The 19,492-nt window shown below is 44.1% G+C and overlaps 1 protein-coding gene across 2 annotated transcripts; it reads right to left on the reverse strand.

Moving 5' to 3' along the window:
- Positions 1–605: 605 nt before the first annotated feature.
- LEFTY1 (left-right determination factor 1) lies at positions 606–3,770 on the reverse strand. Of its 2 annotated transcripts, none has more exons than XM_030035691.1 (4): positions 3,506–3,770; positions 2,338–2,572; positions 1,259–1,498; positions 606–945 (listed from the first exon to the last, which is right to left on the reverse strand). In XM_030035691.1, exons 1-4 carry the CDS (start codon positions 3,768–3,770, stop codon positions 606–608), a joined length of 1,080 nt encoding a protein of 359 aa, XP_029891551.1. The 2 variants fall into 2 exon arrangements, with proteins under 2 accessions (XP_029891551.1, XP_040984436.1); XM_041128502.1 differs by having other exon boundaries at positions 2,338–2,575.
- Positions 3,771–19,492: the final 15,722 nt, after the last annotated feature.

A 19,492-nucleotide genomic window follows, 5' to 3' on the forward strand; every position in this document is an offset into this window, starting at 1 on the left:
GAGCTCTAAACATAGACAATACTTTATGTACATATATGTATGTATGTAGATGGTATGTATATATCCAATATGTATGTAGACAATACATACATATATTCATATACTATATGTATGTACATGTGTGTATGCTTGTGTGAATACAATATATACATGTAAGTGCTTCTGCTCTCCAGTTCACTATAAACATGACTTAGACAGACAAGGACTAAAACCAGGAGTCTAAGAATGAAAAGCTGAACCCACCCGTTACTTCTTCACCTGGTGATGATTGCTCCTCCTTCGCCTGTAGCTGTTTGCAACACTCCGGGGTGGGGACCAAAATAAATTGGACACAGCTCCATCAAATTCAGTGAAGTTTGGCTAGCATCAAGGGGGCCCTGAGAAGCATTAGGCTCCAAAGGTACCCCTCACATAGGTATATGTGAAGGTGGATGCTGCTCTGAGCCCATCTATACAGCCAGTGCCTTTAATTGCACCCTCTCTGCAGGGTGGCGGGGCGCGTGGGAGCTTTACCGCCATCCCCACGGCTGGGGACCGGGGTGGCTCTGAGCAGGGCTGCGGGGAATCGGGGGACTGGGTGACCACCCTGGCTGGCCGCCTGCCTCTCACACCAGCGCCATGCTGTCCGTGACGCAGCTGCACTTCTCGACGATCATGTTGGGAAACTCGGCCGCTTCGATCTCCGTGCGGTTGCCCCTCTTGACGAGGTACATCACGGGGAGCGGGGAGCTCTCCGCCACGGCGCAGGTGCGCTCCCCGTAGCCGAAGCGCCGCAGCGGGCTGGGGGGCTGCAGGCAGCCCCCCGAGCACCGGTAAGCCTGGTACCCTGCCGGCTCGATGATCCAGTACTGCGTCCAGGCGAGCTCGCGGAAGTTGACATAGTGTTTCTGCCGGCAGCAAGTAGACTTCCCCATCACCGCCTCCTCCCTGCAGTCCCCGGGACCCCTGCGCGCCAAGGGAGAAACAAGAACTGGTGCCACAAGTGGAAACCGGGAAGGTGGGAGAAATAATCCCCCTGGTTAATAGCACGGGTGGGCCCTGAGACATGAAATGTGGGCCGTGCTTGGGTTTCGTTTGAATATTCGGACAACACATATGGGGAGAGAAGTGTGATTGAGCGAGCAGCAACTTTCTAACTCCTCTGTTCACAGCAGTTTACTCACAAGGGCAAGAGCTGCACGCCCTGCGTTGGTGCACACGGTACAATAATTCAGGGGCAAAGCTACACCAGAGACAGTACTGATACAGGTTTACGTACCCATAGTCTTCCAAGTCGAGGGTGTAAAGCACCAGTTCAGGTTTGCCTAGGGCTTTATCCTTGGGGTCCTGAGAAGTGAAACGCACAGCTTTGGCCATTTCCGAGGCATGGCTGCCTACCCTTTCCCCTTCAATCCAGACCTCCAGGAACATTGGCTCCCGCCTCTTGTTTCGCAGCCAGTAATGCACGGCCTGTGTCACATCAAAGTTCTTCCAGCCTGACTCGCGTATAGGAACCAGCCTGTGCGATAAGGACTTGGCATTAGAGAAAAGCCCATCAGATAAAGCCCAGGCTCGCAGCCCTGTTATTGCAGCAGAATTATTTGCTTCCCGTAGATTGTCACATGCCTTGATTACACGATAATTTTTGCTGAGCGCTCTGGGCGAGCACCCATGGTAATTAACTCACACCTCAAAAAGAAGCATGCAGATCTAACAGACACTGAAGGCCTAAATAAAACCCTTTGTGCATGCTCATGTCAAGGCATTCATTCATGGTCATACAGAAATATGGCAGTGCAGGATTATATGCAGCCTCAGCATTAGTGACGACAGCTTGGTAAACACCGCTACTCCCACCTGCTCCTGTCCTAGCTGCATTAAGGCCATAAGTTTCTACCCATGCAAAAAATTGGTTTGATGTCTAATTCTGTCTTCAAGGATTGTAAAACTTCCACAGAGCTCAAAGCTACAGAATCAGATGCTTTTTGCATAATTTACTTGTTTATATCAGCTACTGAAATGGCCAATGGAAAGAATACCAGCAGCCCGTAACCCATGTGAGTTAGAGAGTGAGGGAGAAGTGAACCAGGTGGAGGGTTTTAGAGGGGAAGACCTAGCAGTACACAGCATCGTTTGACACAGAAATAGATTATTTCAAGGAATCATCATATATTGCAGTCTTAACCTAATATCCGCTCTTCCTAACTCATTCTGGATTTAGAGGCTATAGAGCCTGATTCTACAGATGTAACCCCATCAGACTGACCAGAGGCACAAACACATGACACCCAGAACCTGGCCCAGAGGACCCATACCCTGTAACTAGAGTCCTGCCTTCAGGAGAGGTCCCTTTCTTACCTGGAGTCTATCAGGGAGGTCCTGTTGGTACCATCATGCTGCCGTTGCACCCAGTACACGCTGACTCTGGCGTTGGAGATGGGCCTGTGAGACTGCTTGGCAGGCAGGTTTGCTCTGTCCAGAGGCTTTTTGAAGAGCTTCAGTTCAGCCATCGTCACTTCGCTGTTTTTAGGTATTCTGCCCTCCATGTCAAAGATCAGGTTCTGGCGCGTGGTGGTGTCAGAGTAGAGGACTTCTCCTGCCGTGCCAGTGCACGTTGGGAACAAAAAAATCAGGCTGCCATTGCCATCCTGGTGAGCAAAGCCCCCACACTTCGTCCACAATTATCATCACAACACACTCCTTCCATGCTCCCGAATCGAGCCCTTGTGGCAGAGACAGCCACTAATCACACCTTTTCTAATGCATACTTGAATCAATGTCTTGCAAATGCCCTAATTCTTCTCCTACTCTGAGTCTCTGCAACCTGGAGGAAAGAAGTCTCCTATATAATTTGACCCCAAATTGAGCAAACCCTGAAAGGTGTGCATCTCTTTGTGCCAGCGCTGGGTGTGAAAGCAGGAAACTGCACCACTTGCAATGAAAAAGTGTTTTCGTTTGCTGCCCAGGGTGCTGTGTATGTCTTTTGAAAGTGAAACAAGCTCTAAGTGTCCTTGTACAGACACCATTGTGCCTGTACAGCTGATTTCCTCCTTGATACTTTTTCCCAGACCAAAAAAAAGAAAAGGAGGGGGAGAGTGAAACATCTTCAAAGAGGTGTGATTCCTACTAGAGGACTTTCTGGAGTTTTGACCCAAAATCTGCAAGGTCTGCACTGTCTACTGACGTTTTTCTTATTTTGACATCGTTTTTCTACCTGCCCAAAATGTTGCCTGGGTACCAAAGCTTTTCTATTCTATTCTATCAGGCGCCAGCAGCAGCCTGCTCTTTGCGACGACTATGGGACCCCCTCTCCAGGTGCAAGGAGTTACAAGTGCGTGTTAATCTTTAAGACGCTGTTACATGCACTTCTTCTACCCAGCTCAGGTTGGCAGCCAGACCCAAACCTCATTCCCCCCCGTGGGTTTGCCTCTGCCCGTCCTGTGGCCGGGTGGGTGAGCGTGGGCAGCTTCCCCTGGCAGCGGCACAGGGCTTTGTGAGCTCCCGCCAGCGACGGCCGAAATGTTACCTGCGTTGCCAGGGATCCCTCTGAGGATGCCGGCCAGGCTCGGCAAAGCTCGGCGCTTCACCCTGTGGCGCTTCAGCATGGAGATGTATTTGTTCTTTACGTGGTCTGGGATAACCAGGTCCACCAAGTCTCTCTTATGAAGTTTAGGGACCTCAGAGAGCCCCAGCCGCTTCAGCAGCACCTCCTTGAACCCTTCCTGGGTAAACGCTCCGACCGTGATGACCAGGCAGAGCACGCAGAGCATCCGGGCGAACCTCGCATCCATCCTCCTCCGTCGGCGAAGCGGCCGCCTGCCCGGCAGAGATGAAGGGGGGATCTCCCCGGGGCTGCTCTCGGCAGAGATGTGGTGGCAGGCTGCCTGAGTGGGACCGAGTTTTATAGCCAGCCTTGTCCCACTGGCACAACAAATTCCACAAGTGGGGACGAAGCAGAGGACTTAAAAGGATCACTCCCCCATCGGTAGACACATGCCAGTTTAACACCTTCATCTACTACAAAGTTAATACAAGAAGGTTTAGGGGAGCTTCCAGATTCCTTCACGGGGAATAAGTTTCCATCCTTTTTTAACTCCCTGTAAACTTTTGCCCAGAAAACACCTGAGTCATCAGTGTCTCATGTTCAGCCTCGGTCAGGGAGGAAACACAACTGCAGAGTACATTGCTTTATGTACCGCACCATACGATTCTTAAAGGAAGCGTCAATCTTTACCGCAGGGGACTTGCTACCTAAAATAGCCAATATCAGTCAGGAGAATAATGCTTTAGCTGGAAGTTCATCTTTATGGCAAGCATTAAAAAAATCATTTAAAATCTTTTTTTTAGGGGGTAGGTACCGCTTTGATCTCTGAATATTTGTATCAAGCGTGTGAATCAGGGCAGTGAATCACAGCAGTTGAATGGTTTATGGCCTTTTACACTGCTTCTGAATCACAGAAGGTGGAAGATGTACAGGCCTGACATTTTAGAAAAATGTCCCATCACTCTTTATGGATTCCTGTGGGTTTCATAATACTTGTGCTTAAAAGAAGGCGGCTTTATATAAAGGCAGATCACCTTTCAGTGAACATGAGAAACCACTCTGCTTTTCCACAGTGTGGATGAAGAATATTGGTATTTTGAAAGCTGTTAACAACCACAACAGAGAGCTGTCTCTGGAGAGAGAAGCTGACCTGGAGGCTGGGGGGGGGTTGGATGTTTGCCTTGAAGTCAACCTTTAAACTTGAAGCTCACCTCCTTTGCTTCCCTGGCCTTTGCTGGCATAAGATGCGGAAGTCTATTTTTGAAACCAATCCCAGGAGAAGTGAATTGAAAAAAATAAAATGTGATCAGTAAAAGCGTGAAGGAGCGTGGCACTTGGGGCAGATTCTCATCCTCTTCAGCAGTAACATGCCTGAGCATACATACAAATGACTTCAGCATCAAAAGTCCTTTGGATTTCATATGTCTCTGTAAATGATTTAAAATTGGTCCAGTTTCATGTCTCTGTAAATGATTTAAAATTGGTCCAGTTTCATCCAATGTCCAGGCTGAATGGTGTGCCCTGAGAAAAGTCTGGCTGGAGGACCCGACGCAATGAACTTGTACAAAAGCACCCCATTGTGGTTCATCCCTCATTAAAACAAGTGTCGTCCAAGGCAGCCTGTTTTGTGCGCAGAGGAAGGCAACAAAGCCATCTGAAAGAGCCTAACTAAACACTTCTGTTACTGCTCATTTTGTCTTTATACCCTTTTAAGAAACTTGTCTCCTTAAACATGATAAAGCATCTGTTAGATGTTAAGGGGGCACCTTATTTAGCAGAATTGAGTTTTAAGGCTAAAATGGAAACATAGACTACAAACTAAGTTTGTGCATGGCCCGAGGCAGTACATTCTTTAATCTTTCCCTTTGTGTAGCGTCTTTCTCTGAATGAATCAATATTTTCTGTTATATTCATTCCCAAGACACAAATAGCAGTGAAAAATATCCACTTCATTTGACCGCCTCAACTTCAACTCATGTCAAAATCTCCTGCTCTTGTGGATAAGAGGAGGGAAGTGGTTTTTTGCTGAAATCTTGCTGACCCTCTCAGCCTCTTAGGAGGGCACCGTACACCCAGCTGTTCCCTCTGGACTGCCTCTCCAGCTAAAGGGCACATTACTGGTTCTCATTGGGATGGGACAAATGCAATCACACGATGAACCGCTTCGGAGGCTTGGGCAACAAACTGCATCTAAGCAATGTTCAGGTGGCTGACAAAGTTTCCTTCGGATATGCTCTGTAAGTGTGGGCTAATTCAGTTCCAGCAGTGAATTTCTTATGTTTATACAGTGACAGTCACCTGGATAAAACTGCAGTTCACGGATTTGTAATGGTCTCTCTCTCAGAAGACCTGATCCTGTAAACCTTTATCCATCCAATTAGTCTTCGCTTTGGAGAGTGGTCCTACTGTGTAGTGAGGGCTCTTCAAAAAACCATGATAACATGAAATGAAAATGCCTGATTGCTCCAGCAGCACCCAGCTTTCCTGGATCCAGATGTGATTTCTCCTGTGGCTGATGTCTAATCTACCAGGACTCTTCACTGTCCAATGTGTATTGGAAGGTGATTTATGGGCTTCACATGTAAAATAAAATTATTGACCAAACGCGGTTGAAACTCAGCTAAGAGGAAAACAGAGGATGTGGATTGCAGGCTTTTCACAGGAGAGTGATTATCTGGTGCAATTGGAGGATTTGCCATTCCCTCTTTGTCATGCAAACAAGAAAAAGTCAGGAATTTTATAATAGCTCTTTTTGTGTAATGTGTATTAGAACCTGCATGGCACATTAAAAATGTCAAACAGAGGCTTTAAAGAGGCTGCAAGGGATGAAGTATGAGCAACTCACAGTTTTAATAAAAGCCAGTACTTAGTGAAGAGAGAATCTCTGTATTTAAGCTTTTAATTTGGTTACAAACGGTTCTCTAAGACATTTGCTGGGCATATCTATGCAATGATTTTTGGTAAATAAATCCAATGGGTTCAAAGAGAAAGTGTGAAAGGCTTAGCCTAATTATGTAGCTATTATCCTGGAAAGGAAAAATGTTTCAAATGTATTTGCAGTATGTCAGTGAGGATCTGAATATTTAGTTTTGCAAGATTCGAATTTCCATGGACATAATTATTTTGTGTTACAGTTTGGCCCATATTAGAACAGCCTTTGCTTGAGTGATGTGAAAGGCAACAGTTTTTGTGTGCTCCAAGAAATGCCCTGATTTGTGCAACAGGCATAGCGTACAGAAATGAGAGCACATCTTTATGTAGACTTTGGTCTGTTTTTCCCCAAAGTCAGGGTCTTTTGAATCTAGGAGTGCAGAAGTAAAAATAGTGTGGTTAAGATGCAGGAATAAACTTGCCAAGTTAAAAAAGAATTCAAGTAGAAGTTCTGTTTCATATTCTTTTTCAGTCTTAAGCACACTGAGTTTTACATGGCTAACAAAACACTGCAGAATAGACTGGTCATGTGAAGTGCTGGGTTAGAGGTTTCAAAAGCAGAAATAAACTGCAGGCTATGCATGAAGGCATGCCCTTCTCGTGCTGCCTCACCAACACACCCCAACAGCCACCAGCTGGTGCTTCAAACTTAATATTCCCACCAGCATTTTAAACCCAGGCTACACACCTTTAAGTGGGATTTCGCAGGCATCTTTAGCACAGTCTGTGCTGGTGGTGGGACCCCTGTTCCTCTGCAGGGACCGTCCCTGTGTCAAACAAGCCCAGACAGTGAGTGAGGAGGTCACCAAGCCTACTGCTGGAAAGCCACCCCACTGCCAGCAGACAGCAGCCCCATTTCAGTCAAACTGGGTCTATGCCTAATTTCTAAGTAGTGACCGAGGCAAAAAGCATTTCCTTTTCCCATCCCTCAAGCTGTGCAGCACAAGAGCGAGGTGTGACCAAGAGCAGGAGATGGCATTCGCGTGGCTTGAGCAGGAGATGGCATTTGCCTGGCTCGTGGCTTAGCCTGCCCTCGGTGCAAGCACGGCTGGAGGTGCAACACAGCGCAACACTTGTCCCCTGCCAGAGAGGCAGCCCTGTATGTTGATGTTGCTTTTACGTAAGGAGAGAAGGGCAACGCATGCCTCGCTCCGTCCGCCCTGTGTGGCTCCAGGGATGATGCAAAAGGACGAGTGGTAATTCCTCAGTAAGACTCTACTATTCCACAGAGGCAAGACCTTTGAGAAATTCTTCTGGCACAAAGAGCAAGTGAGCAGGCCACAGGGTTCTTATCCCATTCGTTTGCCACTTTAGCTCCAAACACCACCGCCCACCGGCCTGGTCTAGAAATGCTCTGATTTGTGCTATGCTTGTTAGAAAATGGCTTAGAAAACGGTATATGCCTGCTGAAAGATACTGGGAAACTATCTTGCCAGAGTGGTGGCTTTCCATCCTCCTCTACTTCAAGAGACAGCTGCTCTTTCTTTAGGGCATGAATAACTTGCTCAGTGTACAGAGCCAGAATAACAGCACCCAGGAGTTCTGTGGGGCTGGTATAGCTCGCTGGAGTTTGCATGTGTCCTCCCCATGGCCTCAGCCTGCTCTGCAAGAGTCTGGCGTGGAAAAGTTTCATAAGATATGGCCTGATAACACAAGACATCCAGCTCTTATCTGGCTCCCAGGGCCAGACTTTTAAAGAGCAGAGCCACTCAGTGCAGAGTGTTGATATGCACTAAATGCTTTCTGCTGCTTCTGATTTGGTCCAAAAATTTGGCCGTGTTAATTTTTGTGCCAAAAGGCTTTTTGGTCTATCAGGTATCGCCTGACTTACCTGTCTTTTCCATGCATCCTCCACCCCAATGAGCATAAAATCATAAAATGGACTTTACATCCGTATTGTGAACTCTAGCTAATACGACTCTGGGAAATATAACTTTGTCTCCCATGTCTGAGCCAAAACATGTTTATCGTGACCTGATACCACACAGATATCACGCCAAAGACACTGCAGCCACAGCCTCAGTCCCTAACATTTAATCCGCCTGCCAGCTAAGGAGCCAGTTTCAGTAGCAAGTTTTGTGATGCAAACAATCACTTACTTGAGCTATACAGAAATTATCCAATTCATTTAATCTAGGCAAGGCCATGAGCCTGCTTTTCCTCATCACCAGTCTAGGCCAGACTGAACTGGCCATCTCGAATGGAAATATCTTACAGATCACATGTCCCGTTGGGTTCCTTTCACAAATGCTGGTGGTGAAGCTGCAGGCAGCAATGGGGATAATGTTCCCTTATGCATTTATCCCACAGGGTATCCAATAGACTAAAAACCCCAATTTATTTGAGAGAGATATTGCAAACCTGGTTTGATCTTGAGCTCAGTTCATGTAACTTCTGGTGCTGTGTATCTTAGATTGCGTCAACTTAAGCACGCCTTCCATAGGCAGGCTTCTGCTTTTACTCACAGGCTTGTTTTGGTCAAACGGCCCAGACAAAAGGCTGCCTGTTTGAAGAGGAATGGATAAAATGTCCAAAGTCCCACCATGTCCTTGGTCAGCTGATGTCAGCTGGCTTGCTCGCGGGGTTTGTGTTGGCAGCATTTGCAAAGTGCCAGTGTTCTGGCAGAAAAGAGATCTCCAAGATATTTTTTTTTTTACAGAAAAGCAAACACAACTGTTTAAATACAGCCTTTTCTGTCCCCTCAGCAGTCTCCTCCCCACCGCCCTAGTCTGTGCCTTGTTTGTAGCTGGGGAAGCAGGATTTGTTACCACTCCTATGGCTACAGAAAAGGCTGCTAGGAAAAACGCTGACATTTAGCAAATGCTGTTGAATCAGATAAATAAGCATATGGCCCTAAATTGCTTGCTTTACACCACAGTCCACTTCATTAAGGAATGTCCCCATTACTGAGAAATAGCTGTATTTTGTAGGAGCACCACTAAATTTTCTAATAAGAGCCCATTTATCTGCCTAGTTAAAGTGCTGCCTTTTTTTTTTTCCTCTTTGCAGCTGTGTGTTTACACTGTAAAAGTTTATCAGCTTTTTTTAAGAGTATGTTTTTCCTGCCTTAGTGATGCAAGTGAGAGCCCACCTCCGGGCCAGGCAGGGCTGGCGAGGCTCTGGGAGTCCGCACAGGCTCTCCCTGCCCTCGGCGGTGCTTGTCGCCAAGTTGGGCTTTAACCAACATGCTCCAGAGAACGTCAGCGTGAGGGCTCAGTGTGCGACCCCCTCAGCTGCCTGGCCCAGAGCACGTCCGTCCGTCCGTCCGTCCGTCCGAAGGGAACCTGTGTGCGAGGGAGGCATCAGGCACGCTGGAGCAAACTGTGACAGCAGGAGGTTTTAATGCACATCCTGCTATCAAGAGAGATGGGGTCCAGGTTGACACAGCTTTCCGGCTGAACGGCTCTATGGACTTCTGAAAGTTTGGTGCACGACCACCAACATGAGCCAGCAGTGTGCCCAGGTGGCCAAGAAGGCCAACGGCATCCTGGCTTGTATCAGGAATCGTGTGGCCAGCAGGAGCAGGGAGGTGATCGTCCCCCTGTCCTCGTCACTGGTGGGGCCACACCTCGAGTGCTGTGTTCAGTTTTGGGCCCCTCACTACAGGAAAGACATGGAGGTGCTGGAGCGTGTCCAGAGAAGGGCAACCAAGTTGGTGAGGGGTCTAGAGAGAACAAGTCTTATGAGGAGCGGCTGAGGGAACTGGGGTTGTTTACCCTGGAGAAAAGGAGGCTGAGGGGAGCCCTCATCACTCTCTACAACTACCCCTTGCAGATTCTGTGCCAAGTTTGCGTAGCAAGCGGCCTTCCAGTAATTGAGAAGTGTCCCCGTTTTCCTGTCATGCTAATGCACTTGGAATACTATTCATATTGCATCTCTGGCAGTGAGTAGCCTGGCTTAATTATGGATTGTATTTCCTCCAGTTAGTTTCAGCTCTAATAACTTTTGCTTCACTGAACAGACTTTCCTCTTTTGCTAAGAAAAAGAGAAAACGGATCACTTTTTCCCAACTCAGATAGATAGAGAAAGAATAACACTATATTCTAGCAGCTGTAATTTATTTCTATTACCAGCAGAAGCTGCAAAGGCACAAAGATTATGAACTACATGTTAATGGAAGTTGAATAATTTGCATTACTAACTTCACTAGAAGATGTTTTTCTTCTGCAGGCCAAAAAATAAAGATGAAAGGCCACGATGAGTGAGATCTAAAAGGAACTTCTTCTGCTAAGCATTGTGAGCTGTCATGCAAAATAGTAATTTGTTAGTGTAGTGCAAAAAAAGAAAAAGGGACGCTCCTTGCACAGAAAATTACAAAAACCAGTGCAAGATTGTAGAAGACAAAATTAAGTCATAACACACACAGACATGACAGGATAGAGTCGATAAATACTTTAGACTTCTCTAATTTGGTACATCAGATGGTGTGTGGAGTAACTGCCCAAAGGCTTCCATTAGTCCTCACTGAGATATTTAAAATTAACTTTGGCAGTGCCTTTGCAAATACATTGATTGGAAAAAAGATACCTGCAACAGCAGGAAAATGAGCTAAACTACTTATATAGTTGTTTTCCATCTGTAACATCTGCTGCTAAAGTGACTTTGAGGCTATTGTGTGTCAGTAGGTTTTACACCATGGAACATAGATGTATTCAGTTTCAAAATAATTACTTGCACATGGCTTTTTTCCTTGATGTTAACAGCACGCTAGTGCTGTGATCAAAAGGGTAATGAAGTGGAATTCTGAATGGGTCCAGCAACAACACCAGACCTGCCTGCCTGAGCTCTGGGTGAGCTGGGCTGATACTGGGGGAGGATGTCTGAGAGGCTTCCAGGGGGGCCAGGAGATTCAAGAGGTACCAGACAATCTCTTGGAAATGACAATCTGGATCAGACTACCATCCCTCATCCCGATGCTTACTGTTCCTTCTCTTTAAACAGAAAGAGCCTGGCCTAACTGGCTGTAAACGTTGCATTGAACTTTGCAGGCATCTTTTCTTTGTCTTCAGAGTTCTGTCATCTCTTTTGAGAATGGTCTTAAAGGGCTATAGAGTATTTGAAATGCATTTTAAAAGATTTTAGATCTGTTAATACAATTTCAAGTCATTAACTCATTTTTTAAAACCTAGTGAGCTGTTTACTATTTATGCTGATTTATTATTTATCCTGTTCATTCCACTCCCTTTCTGTCCAGATTGGGTACCTCATTACACCTTCGAGAACTGCATAATAAGAAATATCAAAATAGCCCCCCTAATTTTCTTTTGCCTTCAAACAATGCTGCAATGTTCAGAAAGGAGGGTGTGTGGATAGACTGCTTCTACTCAAGCAGTTACTACAAAGCTGTTTTCACTTAAATGTTTATATTATTGTTGTATTGCTTTTGTAACTTTTTTGGTATGTTATTACTTTTTAATGAAAAAGGCTTCAGTAGGAAAGAACTGGAGAAAATACAGTTCCTTGTATATTTGTCTACAAAACAGAACACAAAGGGGTATTTTACTTCATGGCACAGGTTAAATTATGTAATTTCCTGCCATGTACCCATATCCATGTAAACAAGGGGTATAAAGTCTTGGTTTTAACATGGCCCTTGTAAAGAGTAAAATAAAGCTGTGTGACCTGACTAGTTTTAATCCTTTTAGCATTCATACTACAGGACCCTGGGAGATGCATCATGGTCATTTGATTTTAAAAGGGAATCCAGCCACACTTGGCCAGGTCACTTGAAGCGTGAAACACAAACTTCAGTTGTTTTTGGTTTTTTTTCTTTTCTTACCTTGCCATTTGCTTACTCAGAAGCATTAATCCAGGAATGGCCAACATTTCCACATAGCAACCAAATGCATTTCTGAACCTTAATTTTGGATTTAACATGAGATTCTGCAGGAAATGCCATGCATTTGAAGCTGGTATCTGTCAGCTTTCCAGGCTGAATAACTACAGTAAAGACATGGTGTCTAAAATTTGTTTTATTTATGCAGCATGGCTGTTAGCTTCAGCGGTTGCCAGTACAGAATCCAGGGTCTTCTGACAAATCATACACGTGGAGAAGAATTTCAAAGGCACAAAAAGGAATTCAGAGTCCATTTTTCATTGATTTGAGCAAAACTTGGGTGCCTAGTCCCTCTTCTCTGCTTTGATTCTAAAATAGAGCAAGGAATATTTTACCTCTGTGACAGCAAAACTAGAAATAAATTACTACAATCAGAGCAGAGACATAGATGACCCCGGAATTAACTTGAGATACTTACTCAGTTTGACCAGATCTGTTAGAACACCTCAAAGGCAGACTACAGGAAAACAGTATTTTCAATGAAGTTCAGGTCCTGCAAATCCAATAGAAGGGATTTGAAAAGCACGATGTGCAGCAGACTTGGAAGACTGGCTCTTAAAACTCTTCGGAGGCCACACTGCTTGATTTTTTCTCAGTCCCTTGTGGTAGGAAAGCTTACCTCTGGACTTCACCATGTTCCCAGGTTGGTAAACTCTTAAACACATGCTGTCCCAAATAAGAAAATGCTCCAATTCATAGTGGAACATGAAAATATACTATTGCCTGGGCTTGCCTTGAAACTGATCCAGAAAACGCAGCAATCATGGAACACAGCTGTCTTGTTTCCTAAGGAAAGTGGATGGGAACTGGTTTCTTAACATAATTTTATGTCCTCTCAGAAATGCTCTCACTGTGATAATTTGAATATTAAGTTCAAGGTCTTACATTGGCATATGAAACCCTTCTAATCTTCACAGGAACTACGGTGCAAAGGAACTATGATCAACCTAGCTCGCTGTTCCCCAGAGAAGTTGGCAATTTGGGGCCTTAAACCTCAGGTCTGCTCATCTCAGGGCAACACATGCAGCAGTACCAGCTTATACCTGGTCTCTCAGCTGTGCCCATGCAGTCCCAGGAACTGATCCAGACAGGGTATAAAAGAAAAGGTGCCCCGTGTTATGAAGGCAGCAATTGTTTGCCTAGGTGCTCCCACACTACACGGACCACTCCAGAAACTCCCACAAAGTGGCTGTGCCACTTTACAGGACCAGCTTTTGACTCCTCCCAAATTAATTCTGATCACTCACTTCATTATAATCTGGTATATAATCTGAATATATAAACATCTGCTTTACTGAATCTGAATATATAAACATCTGCTTTATTGAAACTGTACAGAATGGGAGAGCTGGAAAGGGAGAACAGGAAGGGAGAACTGAAAAGATTTGGGCTCTCTTCCCAGTTCTGTCCCTGAGTCAGGATAATGACCTTGAGCAAATTGCCTTGGCCAAAATTTTCAAGTCTGTATTTAGATACCAAAATAAATAACCTGATTTTCAAAGGTGCCAGCCAACCACAGCTTCTATCAACAAAACCCTAATCACCAATAGACTCTAACAATTACTGTACATAAAGTATCTTAGTAAAACAAGAGATATCCCTCTTGCCATCTGTTACTGCTTACTTACAGGGAAGAAAGTTCTCCATTGACCCATAGATCACCCACGTGTTTAAGCTCAGCTTGCAGTGACTACATTACTTTCTCTTTTTACATAGATCAGGCCACACTCTCACTCATGAAGCAATGATGTCCAACATGCCAAGTACAGCTGGAAGAGATGCAAGGGAATACCTTTATACCCTTTGCATACATTTGAAAGGAGAAAGATGGAACAGAAAGAAAAGAAAGTGATTCAGAGAAAATAAAATCATCACAGAAAAGGAAATACGAGAAAGGATGAATGGGAGGAGGAAATAAACTACTACGGAAAGGAATGAAAGAGTGGATAGGGAGGGATGAGAATGGGAAAGTCAGAAGGTACGGTGATAATATGTCCAACAGGTGATCACACGCTAAGGAATGGCCAGTATTTAAGCAACTCTTCTTCCCTAAAGTGGAGATGCCAAAAAGTGTCCAGCGAGGACCCACATGCCCGCAGTGTGTCTCGAGTTGCAGTCATGCACTTGGAACAGGTTGGATGCTGCTGCACCCCACCATTTCCAGTCACACTCTAGTAAAGCCAGGCCCTGGGTGCGGGATCTTCCTTGCTGGAAAAAGCCACACTGCCCTTGGTCATGGCTGTTTGCCATTGCGATAGCTCTTCACCGCTTCCTGCTTAAGCCACTTTGCATCCTATCACCAATTTGCCCTGGACACTTGCACCTCGCGTACCCAGCACCTGACCCCCTGCTTAGGCTCACCAGGATCATCCTGCTGTCATTAGTGGCCCCCCGCGCTCGCCCGCTGTGGCATGTATCTGCAAAGAAGCCAGGTCACTGCTGCAGTGGAAAATGTAACAGGGACCTTCTCGGCTCTTTGCAAAGCCAAAATCTGAATTCAACAGATTAGGCCAATTTCTAAAGGCTGAGACACACAAATCTACAGAAACAATTCTTGGTGCAAGCTCCTAGGTAGAACACAGAAGCTAATAAAGTGTAACTCTTAGTTCTGCTGCTTTGGGTTTGCTTTGAGTTAACTGGAGATTAGAATAAAATCAAAGCTCTTTGAAATCCTCACAGTCTGCACTCTGAATTTTTTTCATCTGTAAATCCAGAAGTGGGAAGGGGGAATTTTTGCCCAAGGGAAAAAAGATTACTCCATTTAAAAGTCCTTTAAAAATAATTTAATCCAGATTTCTATTCAAATATATTCCTATTTTTTTAAAAATACACTTATTTAAAGTATAACCACCTATATTAAGGCTTAAGACTTTGACACTTGAAAAATATTGTAAATTACATTTATAAATGTTCAAGCAGCGTGTTTGATGCTGACGTTTTAAGGGAAGTCAAGCTAGTGAACCAGGAAGGGTCATCACCAAGGCCTTGGAACCCAGTTCTTAAGTCTAAAAGCTGGGGATCTCACTGGACCCTTTGCAGATAGAGAGCGGATAAAGCAGACAAACTAGTTTAATGACTAGTTTGCTCAAAGTTGTCAAACTGAGTAGTATTTGGGAAAAAAAAAAAAAAAAAAAAAGGAAAAACTAGTTTTCCTCCTCCGAGCTATTCTGATCAAAAATAGGATTTGAGAGGTTGGTTAACAAAGATTTACTTTCAATCCAAGGTTCCAGCAAACCCTCCTGACTTGACCCTCCAGTGGTGTAGACTGCAAAATCTCCTGGAGCGTTTTGTGGCTCTTACACAGGCAGTCACCCAGCTTTCTGCTCCAGGGAAAGCAGAACCTAAGGGAAGGATGCTAATGTCTGTCCAGGTCTCACCCCAGTACTGTTGCAACAATAGTTACTATGTACGGTCAGGACAGCTATGGAGAACAGAGGCTTTTGAGGACACTAGACTTGTTCGTTAAAACTCATATATATTATACCTGAGAACAGGAAAACATTACAAGCTGTAAGTGGTTTGATATTTTACGCTGGTGACAAATACACCTGCTCCCTGATTCACCTAAACCCAATGGGTCATGTGGCCAGGTGCTGTCCTCTTCAGTGGGAGAGACCAGATTGTGACAGATGGTTTCTCCGTCTCCCTCTCTCTCTCGGGGAGCTGCCTTAATTATAGTTAGTGCTATACCACCTATGCATTAACTCCCTTCAGCTTCTATACACACAGGGTTAACGCACAGATAGGCATTTAGATAATATGTATATTCAGAAAACAACGAAGTCATCCATGTTTCAGGTCACCTCGTCCTACTTTTGTACCAAAGTGTGTCACATCAACAGCGGTTGCATTTTGACAATAATAGACCTAAAAATCCTATATATCAGTAAAAGATTCTCCACAGCTCCAACTATCTGCAAAACAGAGGTTTAAAACCTCACACTGCACACTGGTGAGTGATGAAGTCCATGCAATGCCCCCAGGTAAGGCATAGGCCTGTCTTAGCCCAGGCAGGCCTACGGCAAGGTTCGGCAGTTGTTGCAGCTGGGTTTGGCAGTGTTTATAGCTGGGATATCGGTACAGAAGCCTCAGAGCACTCACAGGGATGCCTCTTTAGACATAGCCAGGATGATCAAAAGCAATGAGCTCAGTGCACAAAGTAGGGACAATAATTTACCATTTCATAAATCAAGTTTAAATGCAAAATATGTTGTAATAAGCTTACTTTTTTCATCTGTACTTCTCACTATTGCTATTTTTAGATGACAGTTACCTGTGCATTTTAATAAAATTCCAGTTTTCATCCAAATACAGCTTGATGAAGATCATGAGATAAATTAATCATGCTCAAGCATCAATACCAATGCCCCGTTTACCACTTCCTATCTCACACAAAATGTAAAAGAAAAGCAAGGCAAATTTCTATCATATATTGCTAGATAAATTTGTTTAAGTATTTTGTATAATAGTCAATTCTCTTGATTAATAGTAATACATTCCAACTTTAATATAAGGCTATTTCTACCTTGAAAATCAACATATTATCTATGAATGAGAAGCACCACTACAAAAATAATTAATAAGTAGGGAGAGAAACCAAGTGTAAATTGTTAACTTAAATCAGCACTTGCTGCTTATTTGTATTATGATTAGAGTTCATTTAAATCTGTCTATCTGTCTAGATTTTTCTGTTTGTTTGTTTTTATTATACACATATTAATGCTCAGGCCTTTCAAAGGAAGACTCCATAATGCCCACACTAAGTCCTTTGGTATACTGAGGCTTGCAAACAGATTGCTAGAAGAAGGTGAAGATTAAAAGACAGCAAAGGGCTGCCAGGCTAGAAGCCTGAATTAAATCCATTAAGATATATTTGAATAGGCAGATAAGTAAGGAACAGCAAGCTGGGCTGATGAGTTTCTTCAGAGAGAAGAAACCACGGCGAGAGTTGCCACGCATGGTAAAGCATCAGGCCACCTGCTACTCACGTCCAGAGACTATTGATGTTCTGTTGGGAGTTCACCCATCAAGGGAAGTCCTGCTGTGATAAATCAAACTAAAGTGACAGTGGAGTTCTTCAGCCATAAGGTCATTTAAGAAAGTAAGGGAAGAGTCACACATGTAAGTGTAAATACCCCGCACACTTGTTCAACTTGGTGCTAAAGAGCTGTTGAAGTGAATATGGAGCATGCAAAATACAAGAAAGATTGAAGAATTCTAAATTCTGTTGACCTGCTCCCTAGGTCCTGAGGCTGGGTTTCCATCTGCTCTAGCAACATAATTAAACGTTTGCTAACTAATGACAGTATGTGGCTTTTGTCACCAAAAGAACAGACAGTGGTAAACAAAACCCTATTTACAAGAGGTAGGGAGGAGGGAAATGTGACTCTGCTGTTGAAATTAGAGATAAACAAAATCACACCACTTAGCTAAAGAGCCTGTCTAGACAGAGGAAGAAAAAAAACAAATGGCAAAAGCTTGATGTTATTCTTGTGAGAAAGAGAGGGAAAAATTATTTTGTAGCTGGGCAAAAGTCTTCAGAATGAAGAATGTCAAGACTACAATGTCAAGATCACTGAATATCACCTATTTTACGCTACAGAGTGAGATAGTCTAGCCAGAGCAAGGCCTTAATTTTGAAAAATAAGGCAAGAATTAAAAGTACAAACAGCTTAGGAAATCAGTGAGAAAAGCAAGCAAACAGATTTTGGTCCTAGAAATATAAGAGCTGCAAGCATACACTGAGGCTTCACCTACATGGTAGGTCTACTCTGCTGCAGCTACATCAGCGAAATTTAATTTAAAAGAAAATGATTATAACTATTCCACTTTGAATTCCTGTTTTGAAATAAATTGTCCGCAGGAAGAGTTATTCCAGAAAAGCCAGGATGGAATAATTACTCTACTACACTCATGCCAAACAACTTTCCCACCAACATAGCCCTAAGTAGAAGAGAGTGCGTTTTAAACATAATTAACATCATTCAACAACAGTGGAATTTCTTTGTTCCAGCAGTGAATCTGAACGACTCTGCTTTGAGCTGAGAACTTTTATGCCATTTTCTAACTAACATAATCGTTACGGCCAATTTAAAATCACAGATTATCTACAATGCAGCTGCTAGATAAATTATGAAATTCTATCTTGAAATGTCTCTCAGTGCAGATAACTGGGACTTTTCCCTTTTTGTGGGATGGAGTGGGGGAAGGCACATAGTACATGTACAGCCAAATGCCGCTCTCCACTGAGCAGGCATTCCTGAAACAATGATTTGACAGAGCGAAGCAATTGTGGATTAATAAAGTGGCAGGGAGAAGGATAGCGGGTATGCATGCAGGGCCCTAAAATAATACACACAGTTTGAATACATAGGGACATCAGGAGTTGAAGATGGAGAGGCAGGAGCAGAACTGTCAACTGCAGGAGATGCTGGCTTCTTGGCAGCTAGGATGCTCATTTCTTTTAAACATAAAAGTCAACATATGACTGAGATTTTGGTCAGCGTAACATCAGATTGAACCTTTGGTTGTTTTTAGAGTGGGTTGCTGTTCTGAAACATCACTGCTGCTTCATCCACAAGACTGGAGGTAGGGTGCAAATCTTTGAAGGCAAGTGGTCTCCCTGCCTCCCTCTGAACAGTTATATTTTCATCATTATCATAATTTTCTTCTTCCTCAGATGCCTGCTGCTTATTGAGGTCAGTCATGCCAATCAGGGGCAAAGGATGAAGACACAGGAGGATGATGATTGTTGGCAATGCTGGGTATCAAATGGCTGCTGAAGGAAAGGGTAGAGAAGAGGTGGACGGCAGGGCCTTGCCGTGCCATGTTTCTGGGCTGTTGGCTGGAAGCGATTAACCCCCGTAAAGGATAGGACGTCCTTGTGGATGGCTGGGAATCAGTCTCATCCCAACTCTGTCATAAACACTTGAAGTTAAACTCTCTAGGTCTCATTTTTTCCAATTTACAACATTTGAATGCTATTTCTCTCTTTATAGGTGTGTGGAGACAAGGGGCTTTGACTATTTCACGGAACATTCATTTTACTACTATTACTTAATTTATTTCAGAGTTACCTGTCTTGGTGTATGGCCTGCTCCACTTGTACTTGCACGCTTGCCCACTTTACTAGATTGGGAATTGTGAAATCTCTCTTGAAATCTCACCTATCTTCTTCCTTTTTTGCTATAAAAAGTTCTGTT

Source organism: Aquila chrysaetos, chromosome 13, assembly GCF_900496995.4.
Source record: "Aquila chrysaetos chrysaetos chromosome 13, bAquChr1.4, whole genome shotgun sequence".
Classification (NCBI taxonomy): Eukaryota; Metazoa; Chordata; class Aves; order Accipitriformes; family Accipitridae; genus Aquila; species Aquila chrysaetos.

Coding starts and splice junctions, on each gene's coding strand:
- LEFTY1 (XM_041128502.1), bottom strand. CDS start 3,770: ATGGATGCGAGGTTCGCCCGGATGCTCTGCGTGCTCTGCCTGGTCATC. Junction 1,499..2,337: donor ACCTCCCTGATAGACTCCAG/GTAAGAAAGGGA, acceptor CTTATCGCACAG/GCTGGTTCCTATACGCGAGT. Junction 946..1,258: donor CTCGACTTGGAAGACTATGG/GTACGTAAACCT, acceptor CTTGGCGCGCAG/GGGTCCCGGGGACTGCAGGG.